At 38.4% G+C, this 25,879-nt stretch overlaps 1 protein-coding gene across 1 annotated transcript; it reads left to right on the top strand.

Annotated features, from left to right (window-relative positions):
* Window positions 1-589: 589 nt before the first annotated feature.
* Window positions 590-8,193, top strand: LOC120524592 (olfactory receptor 1-like). Its single transcript, XM_039746423.1, has 2 exons — window positions 590-1,538; window positions 8,030-8,193. The coding sequence occupies exons 1-2, from the start codon at window positions 590-592 to the stop codon at window positions 8,191-8,193; spliced, it is 1,113 nt and encodes a 370-aa protein (XP_039602357.1).
* Window positions 8,194-25,879: the final 17,686 nt, after the last annotated feature.

The raw sequence follows: 25,879 nt of genomic DNA, 5'->3' as shown, positions 1-25,879 counted from the left end.
AAACTACAACAAGCTACATATATTTAATAGTTTCTAAAGTAGAATAATACAAATGCTGAATGTCTTCATATAGTTTGTTTCTGCTTTGTGGAAAAGGGAATAAAGGCTTCCCTTAAGAATTATGTAAAAATGAATATATTTAGCATCTCATTAGAAATGTTTTCAACCTCATATAAAATAACTCTTCAAAAACACAGACTCTGTTGAAGACGTACAGGAGCTGCTGAATACAGAGAAATGATGATGTGCTGATTTTAATGAACAAGCTATTGATAGTTTAGCAGCACATTTTCTTTGGGTAATTATGATTTACATCCTTAATATTTTAGAATGTTAACATCACTTTTGACATATCAGATGTATATTTTCATCCATCAGTTTCCATAACATGCTTTATGCATTATTGTTTTCCATTCTAATCAATGTACTGTATTACTCCATTACATATACAAACAGCTTTAAATGCTTTTTATGTTTATTTGAATATTGTTACTTATTTTTTAACTGACTCTAATTTGATTTCATTATTCTGTACCTTTTTTATAGTCCCTTGAAATAAAAAGCATCTCCAATGAATTTCCAAGGTACAATGAGTCTGGCAAATAATACATTGATGCACCCAGAAATGTTTTACATAAGTGGCTTTTATGACATGCCCTTTGCAAACTGTTATTATGTGTTCTTGCTGGTTCTCTACATTTTTACTGTGTTTTTTAATGGTTTTGTTATTTTGTTAATATATTTGGAGCAGATGTTTCATAATCCCAAGTACATTGCTGTTTGTCACTTAGCCTTAGTTGATTTATGTACAACTACTTCTCTCACTCCTAAACTAATAGATACTTTTCTGTTCAACTCCAATTTTATCACATATAACGCATGTCTAGCTAACATGTTTTTTGTTCATTTCTTTACTTCAGTGCAGTCACTTTCCCTTGTAATGTTAGCTTACGACCGATTTATTGCTATATGTTTACCTTTACATTATCACAGCATTAATACCAACAGCAGGATGATGTTAATTATACTCTCATTTTGGCTGCTAACAGTGGGCACGTCATCTATAAGTGTTCTCCTAATTACAAGACTCAGCTTCTGCAGGTCCACAGTGGTGAACAGTTTTTTTTGTGATAATGGGCCGGTGTTCCGCTTAGCCTGTAATGATGTTTACCCAAATCTTATAATGGGCTTTATAAGTATAGCATTGTTTCTTTTTATGCCACTGATGATCATTCTTATTTCATACATTGCCATTGGAATCACACTGTTAAAAATTGCAACAGCAGAAGGAAGGCACAAAGCATTAAAAACATGTACATCACACATCATGCTGGTGGCAATGTATTACATTCCACTGGCTTATACATATTTTGCAGGACAGTTTGCCAGTATCAGTTACAATACTAGAATTCTAAATAACACACTGTGTACAACAGTTCCACCAATGATGAACCCTGTAATTTATACACTAAAAACCGAAGAGATGATGGATTTATTAAAACAAGTGTTACGAAAGAAGAAAGTAAAGACTAGAAGGAGTAATAAATAAATAATTTCTACCCCATTTGTTGCTTTATTGCATGAATAAACTGCAAGGTATACATCATAGAAAAAAACTATCCATCAAATTACTGAACCTAAAGCAATGGAAGCAATGTTGCAATTTCCAGTGAATGGCTGTAATAATTAATGATTGTGTTACAATCTATTTATTTCCTACTTTTGTTAAATGGTAAAAGTCATATCATGATTATTTCAGTACAGCCAAATATTTTACCATGCTTATTATTGCTTTTCTATTTTTAATGCTTGATTAAATAAATTGTTAATAATTTTATGTTTTTTTTACATACTGTAAATGGCATTTACTAATTCCATAAAAAATGTCAACGGTTTGTTAAAGACTTTAAAGTAATTGGAAAAATAGATGCTTTTGTCTCATTTTAATGAGTGAGTGATTTGAACATTTTCTTTAGGTAAAAATTATACATCAAAGATGGAATAACATGAAAATTAATATTTGGAATAATTACTTTGATTGCACAGTTATTGTTAACAAAGACAACACTGTACACAGATTTCTACAGCTTGAATGTTAGAAAACCACTTCCCCCCCTTTCCACCCCCATTTGTACATTTCAAAATCTGAAAAAAGGAAGGCTAATGCAAGGTTTAGAAAATCCTGGGTGTCATATTTTGTAATATATGATTTTTCTGCTGAAGGTAAGACTGTCAGCAAAGAAATCAGTTTTTATAAAATTAAATGTCGACTTCAGATAACAGATAAATAGGTAGCAATTACTAATAATTTCATGTAAAAACATTCAGAAACCTGGACAATAGATGAATATTTTTAGGTTCCGCAAAAAGGTTTTACAAGTAATGAATAAGTGATATTTAAAGATTTAAAAGTCTATAAATTCATTCATTGTTAAAAGCCAGGCAGAAACATTAAGTAGCCAGTTTTCTAAACAACTCAAACAGCAGAACGTTGAGTATGATAAATAAAAATGGTGTAACTGGTCTTCAGTCAACACATTAATGAAGTCATGAATCCATTGACTGTTTCCTAAAATGAATATTGTGTTACTCATTGGAAATAATGCTTTATTAGCCATTTGTTAAATTTTTTGTAAATGTTTTAAAACATATGTGAATTATTATGCAATGGAATTCATATTTATTTGAGTGTGCATGAACTAATAATTACTTCAGCATTATTTCATGTTAATGATTTGCTAATAAATGTTATTATGAAGTGTGACAGAGTAATTTATATCATTAAAACAATAATATGTTTTCATGCCAGAATTTAAATAATTAACAATAGCAGCCCCGGTTAACCTACCATTGTTTAAACAATAACACCAATAAGACAATAATGACATAATGAACAAATTATTATTTAATTGAATTCATATCAGTTTGAGTGTCTGTGAACTAATAATCACTTTAGCATTACTTAATGTTCATTAATTATTTTTTTAATAAATGTAATTATGAAGTATGACAGAGAAATGCATATCATAGAACAATAATATGTTTTCCATGCCAGAATGTAAATAATAAAAATTAGAACCACTGGTTAACCTACCATTTCTTAAATAGTAAAAATCATTCATTAAAATCAATTCCATTCATATCATTTTTGTATAGCACTCTTCACTGAGTGCTGACGAGAGCACTTTTGATATGTTCACAGGGCAAATTGCAAATAAACACTTTACAAATTACTAATTACAGAATGAATACACATAAAGACACAGAATTGTTTAAACAGACAGGACCTAAAGTGGTTTGAAACTGACTAACATACATGGAGCCCAACAGTATCTGTCCATTAATTAATTGTTAAACTGGGAACATTAGAAACTGTCAAATGAACAGGAGCTGTAAAGAGGTTTGGGGCAGACTCCTGTATACTTAAAGCCCAGCTGCAAATTTGAGAACTGAAAGTACAATAGTACAGATTTGAATCCACAACAGAACTGCCTGCATGAGGTAAAGATGCCGGCTTTAAGGGATGGCAGAGAAAGTGACGTCATCAAGGCCTGAAGAAATTTCCTGTAACCGGTCTGCAGTGGAAAGCGAGAAAGGATTAGTGCACCTCGCCACCCCCTGGTCTGGCGTGGAATTACCCTCAATCGAGCCCTTTAGCTGCCTCTCATGTGCATGTGTGACAAAACATAATAATCTGTTTTATTATATGCTGTCACTGAACCTAGACAAATTCATTTTATACAAAATATTTAAGGAGAAGAGCTGTATAAGATTAAAAAACACGTAGGGATTCTGAGTAATAAGAAAAGTAAGGGACACGCATGTCAAATTCATGCCTGATAGTATGGCTGGCCATCAATAACACCCCTGCTGGTATTCTTCTCCTTATAAGTTTTTGCTGCTTAGAGAAATTGAGGAAATACATGAACTAATGGCTATGTCACAGTTAAACTAGTGACCAGATAGGAATAACAGCATAAATAGAGTTTGAAAAGTTAATTCAAGTGGTAGAATCCACTTCATATATACAGAAAGAGCAGGATAACCAGTACAAAGCAAACATTTTATAAATCTTATTACAGCACGGTAGTAATTGCAGTCTATCAGGAAAATGGAGAATACCATTCACAGAAAATATGCTTAATCTAAAATGTAAAGGGAGTGTGAATCATACAATCTATTCAAAGAAAAAAAGAAATAAAATAATGTTTGTCATTTACTTTTGATGTAAAAACATGAAATAGAATATATTAAGAAAATTACAAAAACAGAAACAGACGTAGAGGCACTTATTAGCTCTTTTAAATTTGAAATTCATATTCCTACTACGAAAATGTCAGAAATATATTGTTACCATGGCACCCTGCCCAGGATTGGTTCCTGCCTTGTGCCCTGTGTTGGCTGGGATTGGCTCCAGCAGACCCCCGTGACCCTGTATTCGGATTCAGCGGGTTAGAAAATGGTTGGTTATATTGTTACCAAGACTATGTTCTCCCTGTAACACTTAAAATTGTGAACTTATCAGCACATAGAAAAGAGGTCAAGCTGATTAAACAAATAAAGAACTATAGCTAGCAACACTCTCACAGGCATAGCCATATCAGGTTCACAAGGCATGCATAGTTATGCTCTTCCCTGAATAAATTTATTATCCTCAGAGAAAAACATCCCTACTTTTTACCTTACTGTATCTGACAAAGAGTTTGCTATTTCTTATGAAATTGCTGTCTGTTACAGAGCAACTGCTATATACCCAGCTATCTCAACAACAGTTTTGATAATCTAGCTTTGTTTCTTAAGCACAGGCAATACCATCACAAACCCTTAACAGATAATTATGCCAAATACCAGTACACTATGTTTGATCTCCTTGCAATAAAGAAAATAAAAACAGTTGTTTTTGCCTTACAATAAATTTCAATGATTAGAGATTAGATAATGAACTTTAAATGTTGTTACTCTCTGATACTGCAACTGAGACACTTATTCATGCTTTTGTCAACTCACAACTTGACTATTGCAATGCATTGTTTGGTAGCCCTGCTCGGAGTCTGAACAAATTACAATATGTACAAAATTCAACAGCAAGACTGGTTACCAGCTTTAAACCCAGAGAGCATATTACTACTTAGGTCAGGTCAGATCAGGTTGGGAAGCATGCACAGGTACAGCGCATTGCCGCACCCATGACATGACGAAACAGTTCTGGTTCCGGGTTTGCAACCCCCCAGGCAGACACGCAACCCAGTCCCATTGTCCAGAAATAACCCTATATCTGCTGCAGCCAGGAGTTACGTGGGTGTCCCCTTGGCCTGGTCCAGCCACGTGGGTCCTCAACAATAAGTATCTTGCAAGCTGGATCACCCTCTGGGAATTACGTCACATGGCCATAGTTGCGTAACTAATGCTCTCTTACAATGAGGGCGATAGCCTCATTTGGGATTCCATGTGAAACTGCTCATTCGGCACAAGTCAAACCCGTGGTACCCAAGGATTCTCCAAAGTGACACAGTACTGAAGGAGTCCAGTCTTCGTATTAGGTCACTGGATAACGTCTATGTCTCACAACCATATAGCAAGACAGGAAGCGCCGGGACTCTAAAGACTTAGACTTTCATCCTTTTGCATAGATAACGGGAGTGCCAATCTTCCCTTTCCAGCAACCTCATGGACCCCCACATGCTCTCCCGATCCATTTACTGACTTTATAAGAAGAGTCACCAGAGGCATGAATGTCACTGCCAAGGTAAGTAAACCTATGGACGAGGTCAATACATCAGACAAACACTGCTGATGGATGTAAATAAGAGGTCATTAAAAGGCCTGGATCTTGGTTTTTATCCAAGACACTTCCAAGCCCAGACACTCAGACTCTGTGCTCAGTGTCTCAAGAGCCTCAACCAGAGCCTCCATTGACTCCGTGTAGATCACAGCATCGTCAGCAAAGTCAAGATTAATGAATCTTTCTGGACCCCACGACTTTGCCCAACACCCAGTCTAAGCAAGCATTGAAGAGAGTAAGAGCAAGATCACATCCCTGATGAATGCCAGGATCAACTGGGAAAAACACTAAGGTTCTGCCTCCACTCTACACAGCACTCACAGTACTAGTGTACAGGCTGGCCAGGGTATCCAGCAACCTTGAGGTGATCCTGTGAAGTCTCAGAATGTCACACATGGTAGATTGATCAACTGAGTCAAAAATCGACAAAGGCTGCAAAGACACTCTGCCAATATTCGCTTTTACATGAGAACCTTCAGTGCCAGGATGCAGTCAATGGTATACTTCTTAGGTATAAAAACCAGACTCCTCCAGTTGCTGGTAGGTGAGCAAGTGATCACAGATCCTATTGAGGATGACCCTAGCAAGGACTTTAACCAGCACTGACAGCAGTGCAATCCCCCTACAGTTGCCGCAATCCAGGTGATTACCCTTCTTTTTCCAGAATCGGGATGACAAGTCCCATTTTCCAGTCAGCTGAGATGATACCAGTCTCCCAATTGGAAGCAAAGATTGCATGCAATTTTAGGAGGACAGTATTACCACCAACCTGGAGAAGTTCAACCTGGATACCGCAGATCCCTGCACCCTTCCGTACCCTCAGCTGGTTCACCAACTGTGCAATCTCAGCAAGAGTGGGTGGTTCACAGCTAATTGGAGGATCCAACATCCTAGTTGGAGGATCACCTTGTCCTGGGTATGATGTTAATCTGCATCCGACCACTTGCAGGGAAATCATGGGGGTTGGTGGCAGGATTGGCACTCCAGCCACCGTTAAAACATGCAGCTATGAGGCAACAGAAAGGACACTTTTCTGTTCTCCATAAGAGTAGCTTTGCTGCAGCCGCCCATAGCAAGGCTGCTCGCGTTACAGTATGTAGGGAATGAGAGAAAGCCCTTGGGAGCCCGATTCTGGAAGAGTCAAAACTGTCAGAGAGCCAATGGGGTCAGGCCTGTCAGGGATCAGAACAGGTGTGGTGCTGAGGCATTGTCTGATGCACGGCAGCACTAGGGTTCCAATTTGAGGAGGCCCATCCAGGTAGGTATATGGAATATCTTGTCTCTCTGGTGGCACTCTCTGCAATGTGCGGACCTGGGACTGACCAGATATCTGTAGGTGGGTACACCTTTTATTGGTCTGGTCGCTCTGATTGCTGTCATACTAAGGGAATAGCTGTTGCTTTGGCGGATCAGCTCCTTCTGACGGTGTCCGATGTTTCCCCTTTCAACGAGCGTATTATGAGACTTAGATTATGACACTCTCTGAGTCCTTTGTCTGTTGTCTCAAGTGTTTGCTCCGACGGTGGTCAATGATGTCTCTGTGAGGGAGACATTTTATTCACAACTCCTCTGGTCATGGGTGACTTCAATCCAATACTGTACCAATATATATTGAGTTATTTTTTCTTTTTGTTTGTGAGGTTTTCAAACACACTTTACTGTTTCATCGGTTTAATCTGTGTAAAAAGTGCATTGTTTTTTTCTTCAAATTTAAATTTTTTTTTAATGTCAGACATGCATAAAAAATGTAGTATGTGAGTTGGTAACACTGTTGGTAACATTTTCTTGTCTATTGCCTACTGATGACTCTTCCTCTACCCCTGGACCAGAAGTTCTACCCCAGACTACATATAAAGTAACTCAAAGCCAGAACACAGCATTTATTTTGGAATCTGTGACACAATATTTATTGTGGAATATGACACAACTTCACATCAGAAATGACTCCCTACTTAGTGAAAACTGGTCTTGAAGACCCAAGTAGTCATATTCTGCCATTATTATTATAGCTTGTTTCCCTTTTTTCTTCCTCATTACATAGGATACCCCAACACTTCATCCTCTTTTTTCATTCTTATTACTAAGTATATACTTAGTACACACTCTATACAATATATAAAATACAATATATACAATATATATTTTCATGCATACGCACCAAAGGATCATCTTCTGGGCATAACTAATCCACCCTGAGAAGAGAGGGAGTGCTGTTGCTAATAGTCTTATCTCTTGTTTCCTTCACAGCCTTTGAGAAACTGCCCCTTGAGGATAAAGGAGCCAAAGAAGCCCAGAAGGTGGCACTTGATTTGGACCATGCCACCCTGGACAGACAGTATTCAAGAACACCACAAGAGCAATTTAGAAGTCAACTAGCCTGTCATTATAACACCATTGAGCATGTGGTTTGAAATTTTTCTTTTTTTGTCCAAAGTAAATGGAGTTTTGCCCATTTGGCGCCCCAATTATTCCTGGACTCGCCTCACTACTATATATATCCAAAACAGTAACGAAATGTTTGATAAATATGAAAATGTAACATAACATAACATTCTTGAACTTGCTTATGCTTTTTCAGAGTTGTTGGGGAGTTTAGCCTGAACAGTCCATCATAGAATGTAACAATGTGTGAAAAAATGTATGTTACAAAAATGACTTTTTCCAATTCATTGATTTAAGATTTGTATCCTTAATCACATTTCCAGCTCCTGGAAATCTATACTAATAAAAGGCAAAGACCTCACTGACTGACTGACTGACTGACTCACTCACTCACTCACTCACTGTGCTTATGCAAACGAAGATGAGATGGTCAGGCACTAACTCAGCGAAAGTGCGAGAGAAACTTTTAAGTGCTGGGTCTTAGCTAACATTAAATAAAGCCATGGACATCGCAAGATCGTACGACATAGCACAAGCACAGCTGAGAACCTTCGATGCATGTGCTCCGAGCGGCTCACGTGAACTGACTTTGCAGGACTGGGAAAGGTAAACCAGTGCATGCAGTGTGTGATGTAACAACCCTCTGACGCTGAACAAGCCTTTTGTACACATATCAATAGGAAAGCAAGTTGTAAAGCTTACATTTAAATTACGTTCATAGACACGCTGCCACTAAATATTCGCAGGCAAATCCACAACTTAATACAGAGAATGCCTGTTAAACATCTTGGATTCACGAGTACCGATTTGGGTAGTGATCACTTCGATGAATGAAACCTATTCAAAAAACGCATTACACAATTGAAAAGGCAGCAAAAGAATAGCGAAGTGACGCATACAAGCATATTCATAAGTGCAGCTACTGCGGAAACAAAGCACGGTGTAAACCTTGAGTTTAAATTAAGTTCATAAACAGGTTTGGTATGTTTGACATGCCTACCATGAATACGATATTCGCGAGATACAAGTTTAATGAGAAGACGCAGGGTATAAACGAGACTTTTGATCACTTTGTAGCAGAGTTAAAATTGCTGTAACGGAGTTAAAATTGCTGCTGAAGGACTGTGCTTATGCAAACGAATAGGAAATTAGGATATAAAGCTTAACTTTAAATTAGATTCATAGACACGCTACCACTGGCGTTTGTCATGCCTAAGACGAATACGATATTTGCGAAATAGATCGCACGAGATGAGAAGCTTCAATGCATGTACTCCGAGCGGCTCACGTGAACTGACTTTGTTCTGGCTTTAACTACTGTGAAATAAACAGACATAAACTGGAAGCGTGAGTCTGTGCCTTTTAATAATCTCGAGAGAGAAACATGGTGGCAGCATAGGTGATGGAACTGCGCCGAAAGTCATGCCAGTTTGCTGTTAAAAATTCAGGATGTGGAGACACTAACACGAAAGGAAAATGGAGGGTCTGAGATCACTGTTGACATTAAGCCTCGATGCTAAAGACCTGGTGAAGTCATGGAGAACATGGAAGGACGAGTTTAGATTTTTCATAGAACTTGCAATGCCAGAGGCAGAGGAAAACACTAAGTTCAGATTATTCCGTTATCTTATTGGAGAGAGCGGCAGAGAATTGTGTCAGGCGCTGACCGGTGATGTAAGACCTGAGGAGTTAACCATGAGCTTGATGATACGTAAATTTGGTGAACATTACAACCCGAAAATAAACAAAACTGTAGAGAGGTACAAGGGGAGAAAAATATAGACAACTACGTCACAGATCTGAGAGAGTTAGCAGGCACATGCAATTTCGGGGAGATTAAAAGTTCCCTTATATGTGACCGAATTATGTGCAGAACCAGTGATGCAAGTTTAGAGAGGTGCATACAAATATGTAGAGCCACAGAACTGTCGAAGGAGAACAGCAGAACAGTCACACGGGGTTCCCTATTCTATACTTCTCCTGGTGCGTCTCTCTAAACCCTCCGTGCGGGAACATTATCATAAGGCTTAACAATCCTATTGTTACACCTTCTATGTGAACCCAACCGTCCTTATTATGGAGTCTTCCTTGCTTTACCGCTGGCTGCTTCTTTCCATTCACCTTCCCAGCTCTTTATTTAAACAGTTTTACTTCTCACTTTTCCACTCCTTCTCTGTCTTCTCCCTTTTCAAAATACACACCTCCTTGCCTTTACCGATATGGGTAGTGAACACTTCGATGAATGAAACCAGTTATCTTTACAACGGCTGACAAACACAGAATGTAACTTAAACACAACACATCCTCCGAATACGAACCTGATTGAAAGAAATAATGATAATCAAATCCTTGATGACAGCAACACTCATAACAGTCACAAAACAATTACATTGACAATCATGTTACGTTATTTTTAAAATGTTTCCTTTTCTTTTTCATAACTTCTTTAACACACTACTTCTACGCTGCAAAGCGCGGGTATTTTGCTAGTTTGTCTAATAAAATGAAAATATATGAATTTGCAAAAATAGTTGTTCTCAGACTAATGACAAAAGTCTCAAAGCTGGAAGCTCTGCTTTCATCTCTACTGTATACTGTGGTAAAGATTACCACAATTTTGACACACAATTATAGATAAATTGCAGTACACATTTTTCAGGAGTGATTTTTGTGAATTAGGGCGGGATTACAGTCAGTACACAAAAAAACATGATATTTTGCTTTTTAGCTCTGCAATGCATGTGTAAACTTGAGAGAAACTCAAGGGTGTCCTTTGAAAACCAGGTTTTAAAGTAACTCAATGCAGTAAAGTTCACTGAAGTTACTTGATAAAATGATTTCTAAAACAGCATTTATGGTATTGAAGACATATTCATATTTGAATTGAAGCAGTTTCTTTCAAGTATTTTGGTGTTTACTCTTCTGTTGTTTGGGCTGTCATTTTCTTCTTGCATTTTTAACCTACAAATGGATAAGTGCCCTTGAGTGACCCAAAGAATAAACTGAGCTGGATTATTATATACAGTATATCAGTACTGACTTTGTTGTCCGCATATTTGCATTGGGTGTGACAAGGATGGGCAAGATTAGAAATGAGTATGTTAGAGGGTCAGCTCAGGTTGGAAAATTGGGAGACAAAGTCAGAGAGGCAAGATTGTGTTAGTATGGACATGTGCAGAGGAGAGATGCTGAGTATATTGGGAGAAGGATGGAGGTGCAAGGTAAGAGGAAAACAGGAGGGCCTACAAGAAGGTATATGGACGTGGTGAGAGAGGACATGAATTTGGTGGATGTAACAGAGCAAGATGCAGAGAACAGAAAGATATGGAAAAAGATGACCCCTAATGGGAGCAGCTGTTAGAAGAAGAAGAAGATTAGTACTGACTTTGTATTTTATTTATGTAGTAGTTGTCATTGTCACAAATTGAATTTCTTTTTTATGTTAGTAGTATTAAACATTGAGAGTAGCTTTCATTTATTATTACTTTTATTGCTTTCCAATTTTTTGTTTGAATGCTTTATTAACAATACAGTATTTAAGAGATAATAAGTGTTCAAGTACATTTCTGTTAAAATTTCTATTGTAAAATCAATAGTAGAGGGAGTAATACTGTGGGGACCACATTTAAAAATTACGGTATCAGAAAGCTGAAAACCAGGTCTTTTTCTATCCTAGACAGACCGATCCTATATAGACAGCTGACCAAATAGATGCATGATGTGAAAGAGGTCAAGAGCTTTGATCACAAACCAAATTGAAAAAGGATAGCGTCAATCACATCATGTCTTATTGGTGCCAAATGTTACTGTCCTCAATATTAATATATACAGTATCTGTTAAGTGAGCAAAAAAGAAGAACACAATACATGCTGCCTGAATGATTCTTCTCCAGTTTTGTATTGCGGTAGAGTCTTTTTCAGCACTGGTAGCATGAGCATGTAAAAATATACACTTCTGCCATTTAGTCTGTTCAAACATCATGTGAACACCACTACACCTATTTGTGCAAAGGTTTGCAATTATTTCTGATTTAGTCCAACACAGTATATAAACTAGTAAAATTGTATATTTTCTATGCATAAATATCTAGAAAAAAAGAAAAGCTAAAACGATCTTACTAAAAGTTGCCATTTTCACTAGATTTTTGCACCTTTTAATCTTAGTATCATCAGAACACAGCATAATATCAATGTAATTTTTACTTCAAAAGATTTAGAAATGATTTCATAAAATAGGTGTTTATGTTGACCAGAATAATTATAGAGAATTTTTAAATTTGTAAGTGTGTTGAAAAGAACACAATTTTTACATTTGCTGCTCAATAAGTCTCCCATTGATCATATCAAAAATCCATTCAATCTTTTCTGAATGCTTATTTTATGGTGAACAAAAAAGGTTCTATTTAGTTTTTCTGTAGGGCAGCCATTTGTGTAATCCCATCATTGAGTTGGAGTAATAAATCTTTTGAGATGGGGAGGGACAGGAAGTGGACATTTCATGTGGGTATGAGATCATTATTTCCAGTGTTCTATGAATTGTTCTTTGCTGCAGAGTTACTTCTGCTTCTCCAGGTCCTACACTAAATTTCACAGTAAAATTTCTTCTCTTAAAAAAGAGCCTATAAACCTCAAAAGAAATAAATAATGCTAAAAAGTACACGTCTTCCTGTGGTAATGAGGCAGTCATAAGTACCAGATCCGGTTTTTATTTATTTTATTTTATCACTCTTCCAGGCAGTTGGTTATAAACATCACAATGCTCCATTAAAGCCAACAGCTCCACATTCCTGAACCATGCACTCTCTGTGTGAAGTCTGAGTGAATTAGTCAAAAAAATGGGTTTCTGAACAACTGAGTGTACCCTGTGATGGACTTGTCTCCGGTCTACAGCTGGTTCCCATTATGATTCCGAATAATGTTTATGTAAGTATACAAATTCAAATCTTAATAGTTTTTTTGCTGCTATGACACTCTTCAAAGGTGTACTACATTCAAAAACCTCTATAAAGTAAGGCCTAGCTAGATAAAACAAATCCCCAGGCAGGGCACACACACACAAGGAACAATTTAGGATTGCCAATGCACCTAACCTGCATGTATTTGGACAGTGGGAGGAAACCGGAGCACCCAGAGGAAACTCACACAGACATGGGGAGAACATGCAAACTCCACGCAGGGAGGACCCAGAAAGCGAACCCGGGTCTCCTAACTGCGAGGCAGTAGCACTACCAATGCGCCACAGTGCTGCCTAAGTAGAAAGTACAGAATTTATTATTTCGTTGCTATTTGTTTCACAGTCATGCACTCAGATACCCAGGGCTAGAGTAAGCAATTAACCTCAACTGCATGCTTTTATAGTGGGAAAACTGGATTACCTGGAGAAAACATGTAAAAAAAACCCAACCTGATACATGATAATGGGCTTAATGGAGTGAATAGTCTCTTCATTTGTCAAATTTCTTTTGTTCTTATAAATCTGCAAAAAAGTGGGCTAAGGATTTGAATCCAGCAACAGAAACACATATCACTATATCACTTCCTAATCTTGTAACATGCTCAAGCCTGATTTTACAGTGTAACAAGAATCTTACTTTAATATTTCCAAGTCTTTTTCATTAAAAGTTACTTCTATTATAATTCATTCTGGTTAATGTTGCTACAAATTTTGTGTGCGTCTGTGTATTCCTTGGGTTTGATAACTTTATAGTAGAGTACAGTTAATAGCACTTAGTTCATATGCATCTTTCTTATACAATCTTTTCATTCAAATTAATGACCGGTGCCCGCTGCAAATGCACAAACACAATAAATAATAAATAATAATAAATAAAACCTCTTTTGTCAAATGTAAAAACATTTTACTATTATAGAATGTCAGAATCAGAGAAGCTGTTAATCTTGTGTTTCTCATGGTGCCAAGGGCTGCTCTGCGCAGACTGTCCTAAAGATGTATGAATTAGATTAAAAAAGGGGATCTAAAATGTAGTGTAAGTGTGTAAATACTACACCCCTTCCATTGTTGATTCCTAACTTACTTAACCTTACCTGACCTGATGCTTCCGTTATGAACAATAATTGGATTGAACGGGTTTAGGGTATGGATGGATAGACAGATATACAAAGGATGTTCCAAAAGTTTCCGCACTTTTTAAATTCGATTTATTAAGAATTTCAAAAACAAATGACATCACTTTTCTAGAAAGTCACCTTCGTTTGTCGTACCAACTTTTTAATACCCCATTACTACTTCTCCCATCTTCCCCATTTCCAACGAAAATATAAAAGTGTGGAAACTTTTTGAACGTCCCTCGTACAAATGTTCCCAGCCACATTAAGTTTATATACTTTGTCTTCCTTACTTCAGTGTATTAAGAGAAATATGGGCAATTAGAAATTCAACATAAATATTTTTATTGACAATAATGCAGTTTTTAAATTTAAACTCAAAATGTAACAAGCAGGAACATAATTTCTTTACATGCATTAAGTTTCAGTGAAAAAAAAACTGATACAGTATTACACACATTTTATTATAAGCGAAAGCTGAACCTCCTTCCTTAATATAATGACCCCTCCATATTTTTTCTATTTACTTTCAGATTTTGAAAACATAGCAATACTAATAGACTTAACTTTTTAACATTATTTGATTATTGTTTATTTTCTTTTCCCTCATTTATTACATATTAGCCTCAATAAAAAACAAGAAAAATCAAGAAAAAAACAGTTTAAGCAAAAAATAATGACAACAAATTTCTTAACAGATGCTAACTCTAAAATTACAGACTGAGCACTTTATAAATTTCACTCAAATAACAGGCTGTTTATATAGCAAGTCATCTAATTAAGGCAGGCACTTTTTTGTATATTATTTAAAATTATTACCATTAAAAATCTTGTAATCAATAAGTAAGAAGTTAAAAACAAAGCTTAAAGAAATTACATGGTTGCCATCTGTAAAAGTTAACACTTTACACTTTTTGGCTGTTTCTCCCCAGCCTTAAAACAAAAATGAACTGATTGAGTGTGGGATTGTGAAGACATTTATCTCTACATCAGGATGTAATTGTAATCGGTTGTTTTAGATTTTTCTCTCTGTAAATTATAAATATAATAAATGGAAATTGATTAACAAGGATTTTTAGATAACAATAATAATCATTAGTCAGAGATATTCATACAATTAGCTTTTATTTATTACAATTTTAAACAATTTGAAATCATAGATTTGACCACTAATGTATTAATGATTTGGTTTTCCTCCTTCTAATCAGTTTTTTGATTTGCTCCATTATTTCATCTGTTTTCAGAGTGTATACAATAGGATTTAGAAGAGGAGGAAGAGTTGCCGATAAAGTTGTGTTAAGTATTCGGACATCTGTGTCTATAAACTGAGTTGACATTACAGTAAGGTAGGTCCCAAGCAGAGGTAAGTAAAATATTGCCACTAAGATTAAGTGAGCAGTGCAGGTTCTAAATGTTTTCCATTTTCCCTCAGCAGATGCAATCTTCATCACAGCAACTATAATACATGCATATGAAAGTATGATAATAATCAAAGGTATAAAAATAAACCCAAAACTAAAACATGCAGATATAATCATATTTGCAGAAATATCATTACATGCCAATATATACACTGGCCTATAATCACAAAAATAACTACTTATAATTGTGGATTTGCAGAATGACAGACGTGTGATTAAATTAACTCCAACCACTGTAAGCACAAGAGGAATTGCCCAAGAAATGACTATAATTATTATCATCCTCGTGTTTGTGTTGATTGTGTGACAGTGTAATGGAAAACATATGGAAATGAAGCGGTCATATGCAAGAACGGCAAGAGTAAATGATTCCATTGCAGAGAAATAGTGCACAAAAAACATCTGCGTTAAACAGGATTCATATGAAATAAATTTTGAATTCATAAGAAATGCATCAACACATTTAGGAATTATTGCTGTGCTGCAACTTATGTCTACAACTGACAAAGTAAATATAGCGATATACTTTGGTGTGTGAAGATTATCTACAAACAAAATAACTGACATAAGAATGATGTTTGAAAGAACAGTGGCTATATACACAAAAAGCAAAAATATAAAATAATAATGAGTATTTTGCAATGAATTAAATCCTTTAATATAAAAACCAAGTGGTCTCACAAATGTAGCATTTAGGTCAGTTACTCCCGAAACCTGAGAAGCCATGTTGACATCTTGTGGTTGAGTAGAACAATAACCTGTAAACAATAAACCAAATAGAATTGCTTGTTAAACTTCAAAACATAATAAGTCAGAAAAATAAACCTTCAATAAAAATAATTTCTATCCCAGTTGTGGTGATATTATTTGAAACAAACTGAGATACCTGTATATCAGAAGATTTAACAGGAAAAAAGGCAATCCTGATTTTTGTGAAATTCAGTGTTTAGTTTTCTGTGTTTTATGAAAGTGAAAACTTCACACTTTATGAAGAAATTATCCAGTAAATTATAAATGTGCTAAAATTTGGTTGGACAGCAAATATGTAATCAAAACACTTTAGCTACTGTATAACTGAAAAATGCAACATACCTTATTGAACTCCGTGCATGGGAAATTTCTTTCACAGTTCCATCTCTAAACACTTTCTTCATCTTTTATTTTAAAGCCTTTAAAGGTCCTCAGTAGAGTTTGAAATCTCACGGGAGTAACACTAAGCACATTAAACACACACATTTCAAACTGTATATCCCGAGGGCTGGAGTTTGAGTAATGCAAGAATAATTACGTTGAAATGTCTTGTTAAAAGAGTAACCGTTTTATTTTCCATACACAAGGAACAATAAAGTGATAGACATACTGTAAACATTATTTATAGAGAGTTCATTTTTAGCATATCTTAAGATTATTTTGTTTATCTCCTACATAAAGGTTACAAAATGTTGCACTAATTTAAATACAGAGTTACTGTATATATTATATATATATATATATATATATATATATATATATATATATATATATATATATATATATATATATATATATATATATATATATGTGTAAAAATGAACTGAGGAAGAATTCATTGTTAATGGATGAATAAGGTTTGGAGGAACATTTGTTTTGTTTCAGAGTGCTAGAATTGGGCCAATTTGATATGAAAAAGCAGCCACACTTTGATCCTAAGAAGGTGCTGTGACTGCCAGGCTCTTACTTTTCAGCATGTTCTGTCATTGGATATCTGCACTAGTCACATGCAATGTGACTTTCAATTACCTGATTGCAGGTGGTATTAAAGTAAACCTGTGATTAATTAATTGCAAGTATTTTCTTTATAGCACCATTAGTGTCATAAAACTACCCAAAAACATAAGTATAAGGTAAATAAAAATAATGTGTTTATGAAAGAAGCTAAACTTTAGTGTGGGATAGAAACAAAAATTTCAAAGAAGCTGAAGTAAAATGACAAATTAACAGTCACTCACCATCTATCCTGTAATATAGCTCACCTTTTTACCCATCACATTACCACACAACATCAATTCCCATCTCGACTCATCTGCCAATGACACTATCACAGCTAATAACAATTTTCATACTAGCGTTCTCAGATAGTTTTAGAAGAGTGGGGTGATCTTGATACTATTTTTAAGGTGGGTTCTAGAAGGATTCTCAGATGTAGTAAACTGACAACCAAAGTTACCACAAAAATTTAAAAATGAGTCACAAAACTAGTGTTTTAGTTAAAGAATGTATTTTCTGACCCCACTCTTTTTTGCTGCTGTGGCCTGCCATTTTCCAGCAGTCCTATATATGTGATAACAATGCCCAACTAATGTGCTAGAAACTAGGGTCGTTGCTGAATAGGATATGGTTGCAGCTATCAAGATTTCACCTGAAAATAGGGTTGAATTTGGCTCATCTGTTATTCTGTAAGATGGCACTGTGATGATATCACAGTCATAACAATAAAAATAATGATTAATAAAATGTGCAAAAATTAGAAAAACACAATAAATGTTAGCTCTGTATTGAAAATCACATACACAATATTTGTGGCCTCCATTTTATGTTTGTTGTTTTTAAAGGTGTCACTATGATGCTGTGTAGTTACTAAGTGACTTGTGACATGATAGCCTAATTAGTGTTGAAGTTTAAGTACAGTGTTCAAACTTTGTGAAAAGAAGGTATGACTTTATGGAACATTCGGGCACAGACAATACATCAATTTAGATTTCAGATTCTCATTTTGATTTAGTTTTGTTCTTTGACTTGTGGTGAGTGTAGGTACATGAACTTTGGTGATTGATCTTCATGTAGTGCAAAGACCTGACTTCTCTTCTAAAAAAGTCCCTAAAAAGGGGTTCTGAATCTCTACTACGCCCCTACATAGAAAGTGTATGAGAGGAGCTGCATGATATACTGTATTGTGCAAAAAAGGAATGATCCAAACATTTCATTCTAAGCATGTCGATTTCAGATTAAAGTAAGTAGTCTGTAGACGTAAAGTTCTAAACTGACCACAACCTGTGGTGGAACTTGATACTCTGCAAAAACATGTTTGAACAGCTGCTGCTAGACCTTCTTCTTTAGCTGTTGTTAAACAACCAAAAAAATCCTTATTCTGAATGTTACTCAGGAGATCCTAAGAGTTGTAGAGGATTTTTGAACCAGCAGCAATTATTTTTTGACTTAATTTGTTGCAAATTCTGCACCCATTTCAATACCAGAAGCCTAATTTTTGGTACCCCAAATTTTTATGTTTGGGGTTATATTTCAGTTGTTGTAGTTCAAAATTCAAGGTATCTTGAAAACTAATAAAACTACTTTTAAAATACTTTTTGTGCCTTTAAATTCGTCTACAGTGTTGCAGATCTGGGGCCTCATGTATAAACAGTGCGTACGCACAGAAATGTTGCGTAAGAACTTTTCCACATTCAAATCGCGATGTATAAAACCTACACTTGGTGTAAAGCTACGCACTTTTCCACGGTACCTCATGCCTTGTCGTACGCAAGTTCTCCGCTCGGTTTTGCAAACTGGCGGCACCCAGCGTCAAAGCAATGCTACTGTTCCTGTGTGGTTACTCCTTATTTTCCTGACGCGGCTTTATAAATACAATGAAACTAACCGCATATTGTTTATTAGTGTAATGCATCTGATTGTAATTAACTTGTAACAATATAATGGTCCAGGGAATAGCCATAGTATACCAAATACCATAACTGCTTTAGCGTTTTTACTCTAACTGCACCTTCTTCTTCTTTCCGCTGCCCATGTTAGGAGTTGCCACAGCGGATCATCTTTTTCCATATTACTCTCACTGCACTACTCAGAGTATTTATATCACTGTATCTGAGTGTGAATCACAGCAGCAGCTGATCGGAAAGAGAATTATCAGTATACGGCATTAAACACACGCTGTCTCGGCCACGGCAAAACATTTCAAAGTCTTCCCTGTATGGATCTCGCAGTTCAGAAACAGTTTCATTCCAAGAACTTTGAACGCACTCAATCAAGTGCTCCTTGTAGAACTGTTAGTATTCATAAGTACAATTACCTCACTGTAAACTTGCACTACAGTTATAATATTACACAACCTGCACCACTTTATAAAGCGCGTATTTACATATGATGACGATATAATTTTTAAGATGAAATGTAGCAAAATATGTTTATTATATTTTACAGATAAAACTTTAACTTCATTTAAATAATCTAAATTCTTCACTGGTACTGGCGTGAAGGATAGAATAATTAAACATGTACTACAAAGATATTTCAATGTTCCTTTAACTTTTTGAAGAATCGGCGCTCTAAGCTTACAGAGGGCTTAACGTCTATTACAGAACTGATTGTGTGGCGATCCACCATGCATAAGATAACATATTGACATTGGACATTTTTTATTGGACACAGAGCCGCCCCTGAGTACTGCAGCAATAAATAATTTAATCGAAGGTCGCACACAATCACTGCGCCGTGAAACTCATGTTTAATAACATGCTTTAACTCCTATCATCATAAAAATGATATCACGTATACATCTCAGTATTTTAGTTATTCAGAGAGCTGTAATATCACGAATGTAATGAATTCTGTGTCCAGTTGGAGGAAGAGAGCCGGTTTAAGAAGCAAGTAGTGATTCACACACATAGAGCACATAGAAGATCAAATACAAAACAAAGCATTTAACGTGCTACTTTAATTACGACGTGACTTGAGAAACTGGTTAATTAAGCGATTTTAAGATGAAGTTTATGATGTTCTACTTTAATGACAAAATAAACTACGTGATTAAAGTGGCAATGTCAAGATTGAAGTTGACATTTCGTGCTTTCTCCCCACTGTGTGCCTTTTATTCTCCTTACCCTAAGAAGATTTCATATGACACTCAGACAGTGGGCTACAACTCGCCTTTTCACAGCGACTTTGATATGTGACTTCTTTTTTATTTCCGGCACTGTGCGATTTTGTGAACGTGAGGTTTCAAGTTTCTCCAATGTCAGAGGTGGGACATTTTTGTACACTGTGTCATTCCATTTCTCTCTTAGGAAAAGAAACATGCAAATATTACATTTAAAGCCCAGCAGATGAACAGGCAATAGGCACCCATTGTTGGCAGTGGTGGTGAGAAGTTAAAAGGCTGTCTGCAGATTGTAGGTATTTGCTGGATTGCATAGGAGTCACCATTTTGAAGTTTATGGCTGGTTGAGATTTACAAACAATACCACGTGTGATAACAGAACTGCTGCTTCCTTGGAGGATCCTGGATAATCCAGTTACTGATTGTGTCAGGATTGTTTGTGTAAGTATTTGCTGTCTTGCAAAGGAGTCGCCGCTTTGAAGTCTGGCCTTGGAGGATGTCTGTATTTACCTGACTTGGAAATATTGGTTTCTAAACAGCATATCTGTACTCATTAATGGTTGGTAACAATACATTTTGTTAACTTGTGTTTCCATTATTTGTTAAACCCAGGAAATTTAGATGTGCCATCGTTTAATCTGGTTGTTCAGAACTGATAATTGAAGGGACTGAAGGAGATTTAATCTCTGGCCAGGAGAAGGCAGGGGGAACAGTCCACAGAAAACGCTGCCAAGGCACTCGGACAGAGCACAGGGGCTCGCAGGCTGACAAGGGTACATGGCTGGCACGACGTGAGGCACAAAGACGGCAATACTTCCAGGGAGGAAGAGACAGCTCTACAAGGAGACGCCGGTTGTGGGTCCAGCGAGAGAGGGAAGCCGCATGAAAGGACCGCGAGCAAAGCTGGCAGACAAGAAATAAGGCGTGCCTAATTCACATCAATGCAAGGAGCCCAGGGTGGGAAAAAAAGGAACAACGTAGAGACGCCGACAGGGATTCCACGATTTTGACAAAACTTCTCTTGGGAAACAAGTGTCCGGTGAACAGAGTGCATCCGTGGATAGTTGAACAATTAAGTGTTGGGGTAACACTGAGAACAAACTGGACTTTGCACCACTACAGGTTGTATCATCCAATTCTGTTTTAATGGACTTTTAGAGTGTGGACTGTGTACTTTCTTTTCTAAAAAAGAAATTTTCTTCATGATACTGTTAGATTTGGTTTATGTTCATTTATCTTTTTAATGTACTTATTATTGTCTGGTGTAATAGAAGTTACTGTTGCTTTTCCTGAAATTACTGCTGTGTCTTTCATTGTGTGTTTACTCACCAATTTAAAGAAACCTGTGTGCTATTATTGGTAAATTTCAGGAGTTCCCATTCTTTTGCTAAAACTGGGTGGCGTAGTCAGATATTTAAATGGTGTCTAAGATTACCTGTTAGTGTGACCAGACACCTGTTACACCAACACGCTATGTCACTCGATCAACTTCCTTTTGTTGATTATACCACGGTTTATTTGAACAAATAGTATGTTTTTCCTTTGCCTCCACTTGGTTTTCACTGAAATTCTTATATTTTCCCCCGTGCTTTTCCCATTGTCTTTTCACAGAAGTCTGAGCTTAAGGGCGATTTATATTCATTTGCATATTCAAAGAGGCGTAATTCTGGGAGGAGTTGGGGCGTTACATAAATCGCGTGCACGAGCGTTACTTTTCACGCTGATCGGGTTTTATGTAGCGGAAGAACGTGGAAGTTGGAGTATGCACATATTCCTGCATCTGGATTTTTCTGTGCGTAAGCACATTCTGGCTTTTGTGCTTACGCCATGTTATAGTGCGAGTTCTACGCATAGCATTATACATGAGGCCCCTGGAAACATATGTTAACACTTAAGAGAAACATAATAGATTGAACTCTAATAGCTGTCCTTTATCACTATTACATCCATTACCTTCACCTTGTGTGGGCCCACATTGTATCAAATTTGTAACTGATCTTACACCCCCTCATAGATTTAATACCATTTAATACTATTTTATTTAAGATTGGTAAATTCTTGAAATATTAATCCTCTGAAAAAAAAAATTCTGGTATGTAATTTAGCAAAATATTCATCACAGAAATATACCTTGTCATCCGTCTGCTGTATATTCTAATAGTGGTTCGTCCTAAGTTTTGATTTTAGTGAACTTTCTGTTCAAAACTTAGTAAGAAGGTCTGGTTCTTGACCCAGAGGCATATGTTCAAACTGGAAGAGTAAATCAAGATTTTGAAAGATCTGCAATGCAATATTACAGATTTCCAGGCTACCAGGACTCCTCCTCGAACCGCTACCTTATCGTGGTGGAGGGGTTTGGGTGTCCCAATGATCCTAGGAGCTCTGTTGTCTGGGACTTTATGTCCCTGGTAAGGTCACCCAAGGCAAACTGGTCCTAGGTGAGGGATGAGACAAAGAGCGGTTAAACCAAACCTCCTATGAAGAACAAAAATCTTGGACAACGTTTTCCCTCGCCTGGACACAGGTCACCGGGGCCCCCATCTGGAATCAGACCTTGAGGTGAGGCGCGATGGCGAGTGCCTGGTGGCTGGGCCTGCACCCATGGGCTCACCACCTGTAGGAGGGGCCAAGGAAGTCAGGTGCATTGTGAGTTGGTTGGTGGCCGAAGGCGGTGACCTTGGCGGTCCGACAGAAGCTGGCTCTTGGGATGTGGAATGTCACCTCTCTGAAGGAGAAGGAGCCTGAGCTAGTGCCCGAGGTTGAGAGGTTCCAGCTAGATATAGTCGGGCTCACCTTGACAGACAGCTTGGACTCTGGAACCAATCTCCTTGAGAGGGGCTGAACTCTCTACCACTGTGGAGTTGCCCCCGGTGACAGGCACCGAGCAGGTGTGGGCATACTAATTGCCCCCCGACTTGGAGCCTGTTAATTGGGGTTTACCCTGGTGGACTAGAGGGTAGCCTCTCTCCGCCTTCGGGTGAGGGGACGGGTCCTAACTGTTGTTTGTGCGTATGCACCGAACGGCAGTTTGGAGTACCCAACCTTATTGGAATCCCTGGAGGCGGTGCTAGAGGGCATACCTTCTGGGGAATCCCTCGTACTGCTGGGAGACTTCATTGCTCACGTGGGCAATGACAGTGAGATCTGGAAGGGCGTGATTGGTAGGAAAGGCCCCCCCGATCTGAACCCGAGTGGTGTTTTGTTATTGGACTTCTGTTCTCGTCATGGATAACGAACACCATGTTCAAGCATAGGAGTGTTCATATGTGCACTTGACACCAGGACACCCTAGGTCTACGTTCAATGATCGACTTTGTGGTCGTGTCGTCGGACTTTCAGCCACATGTCTTGGACACTCAGGAGAAGACAGGGGTAGAGCTGTCAACTGATCATCACCTGGTGGTGAGTAGGCTTCAATGGTGGGGGAGGATGCCAGTCAAGTCTAGTAGGCCTAAACGTGTAGTGAAGGTCTGCTGTGAACGTCTGGCAGAGTCCCCTGTCAGAAGTAGCTTCAACTCACACCTCCAGCAGAACTTCGACCATGTCCCGAGGGAGGTGGGGGACATTGAGTCCGAATTGACCATGTTCCGTGCCTCTATTGTTGAGGCGGCTGACCTGAGCTGTGGCCGTAAGGTGGTCGGTGCCTGTCGTGGCGGCAGTCCCCGAACCCATTGGTGGACACTGGCAGTGAGAGATGCCGTCAAGCTGAAGAAGGAGTCCTACCGGACCCTTTTGTCCTGTGGGACTCTGGAGGCAGCTGATAGGTACTGGCAGGCCAAGCGGAATGTGGCTTCAGTGGTTGCTGAGGCAAAAACTCGGGCATTTGAGGAGATTCTGGTCCACTGTCCGCTGTCTCAGGAGAGGGAAGCAGTGCAGTGTCAACACTGTATATGGTGGGGATGGTGCGCTGCTGACCTCGACTCGGGACGTTGTGGGTCATTGGGGGGAGTACTTCGAAGACCTCCTCAATCCCACTAACGTGTTCCAATGAGAAAGCAGAGCCTGGGGACTCGGAGGTGAGCTCCCCATCTCTGGGACTGAGGTCAGCGAGGTGGTTAAAAAATTCCTTGGTGGCAGGGCCCCGGGGGTGGATGACATACGCCCAGAGTTCCTAAAGGTTCTGGATGTTGTAGGACTGTCTTGGCTGACACATCTGTGCAACATCACATGGACATCGGGGACAGTGCCTCTGGATTGGCAGACCGGGGTGGTGGTTCCCCTCTTTAAGAAAGGGGACCGGAGGGTGTGTTCTACAGAGGGATCACACTCCTCAGCCTCCCTGGAAAAGTCTATTCGGGGGTTCTGGAGAGGAGGGTCCATCAGACAGTCGAACCTCGGATTCAGGAGGAAGTGTGGTTTTTGTGCTGGTCGCGGAACAGTGGACCAGCTCTACACCCTTAGTAGGGTCCTGGAGGGTGCATGGCAGTTTGCTCAACCAGTCTACGTGTGTTTTGTGGACTTGGAAATGGTGTTTGACCGTGTCCCTCGGGAAATCCTGTGGGGGGTGCTCCAGGAGTATGGGGTACCGGAGCCCCTGATAAGAGCTGTTCGGTCCGTGTACAACTAGTGTCAGAGCTTGGTCCACATTGCCGACAGTAAGTCGAACCTGTTTCCAGTTCGAGTTGGACTCTGCTTGGGCTGCCCTTTGTCACTGATTCTGTTCATAACTTTTAGGGACAGAATTTCTAGGCACAGCCAGAGTATTGAGGGGCTCGGATTTGGTGGACTCAGGATTGGGTCACTGCTTTTTGCAGATGATGTTGTCCTGTTTGCTTCATCAGGCCGTGATCTTCAGCTCTCTGAATCGGTTCGAAGCTGAGTGTGAAGTGGCTGGAATGGGAATCAGCACCTCCAAATCTGAGACCATGGTCCTTAGCCGGAAAAGGTTGGAGTGCCCTCTCAAGGTTGGGAGCGAGATCCGGCCCCAAGCGGAGGAGTTCAAGTATCTCGGGATCTTGTTCACGAGTGAGGGAAGAATGGAGCGTGAGATCAACAGGTGGATCGGTGCGGCGTCTGCAGTGATGCGGGCTCTGCATTGGTCTGTTGTGGTGAAAAAGGAGCTGAGCCATAAGGCAAAGCTCTCAATTTACCAGTCGATCTACGTTCCTACCCTCACCTACGGTCACAAGCTATGAGTAGTGACCGAAAGAACGAGATCACGAATATAAGCGGCTGAAATGAGTTTCCTCCGCAGGGTGTCTGGGCTTTCCCTTAAAGATAGGGTGAGAAGCCCAGTCATCTGGGAGGGCCTCAGAGTGGAGCCGCTGCTCCTCCGCATCGAGAGGAGTCAAATGAGGTGGCTTGGGCATCTGATCAGGATGTCTCCTGGACAACTCCCTGGCGAGGTGTTCCAGGCAT

Source organism: Polypterus senegalus, chromosome 2, assembly GCF_016835505.1.
Source record: "Polypterus senegalus isolate Bchr_013 chromosome 2, ASM1683550v1, whole genome shotgun sequence".
Lineage (NCBI taxonomy): Eukaryota > Metazoa > Chordata > Cladistia > Polypteriformes > Polypteridae > Polypterus > Polypterus senegalus.
Note: the sequence above shows the minus strand (reverse complement) of the source record. Positions and strands in the feature narration are given on the sequence as shown.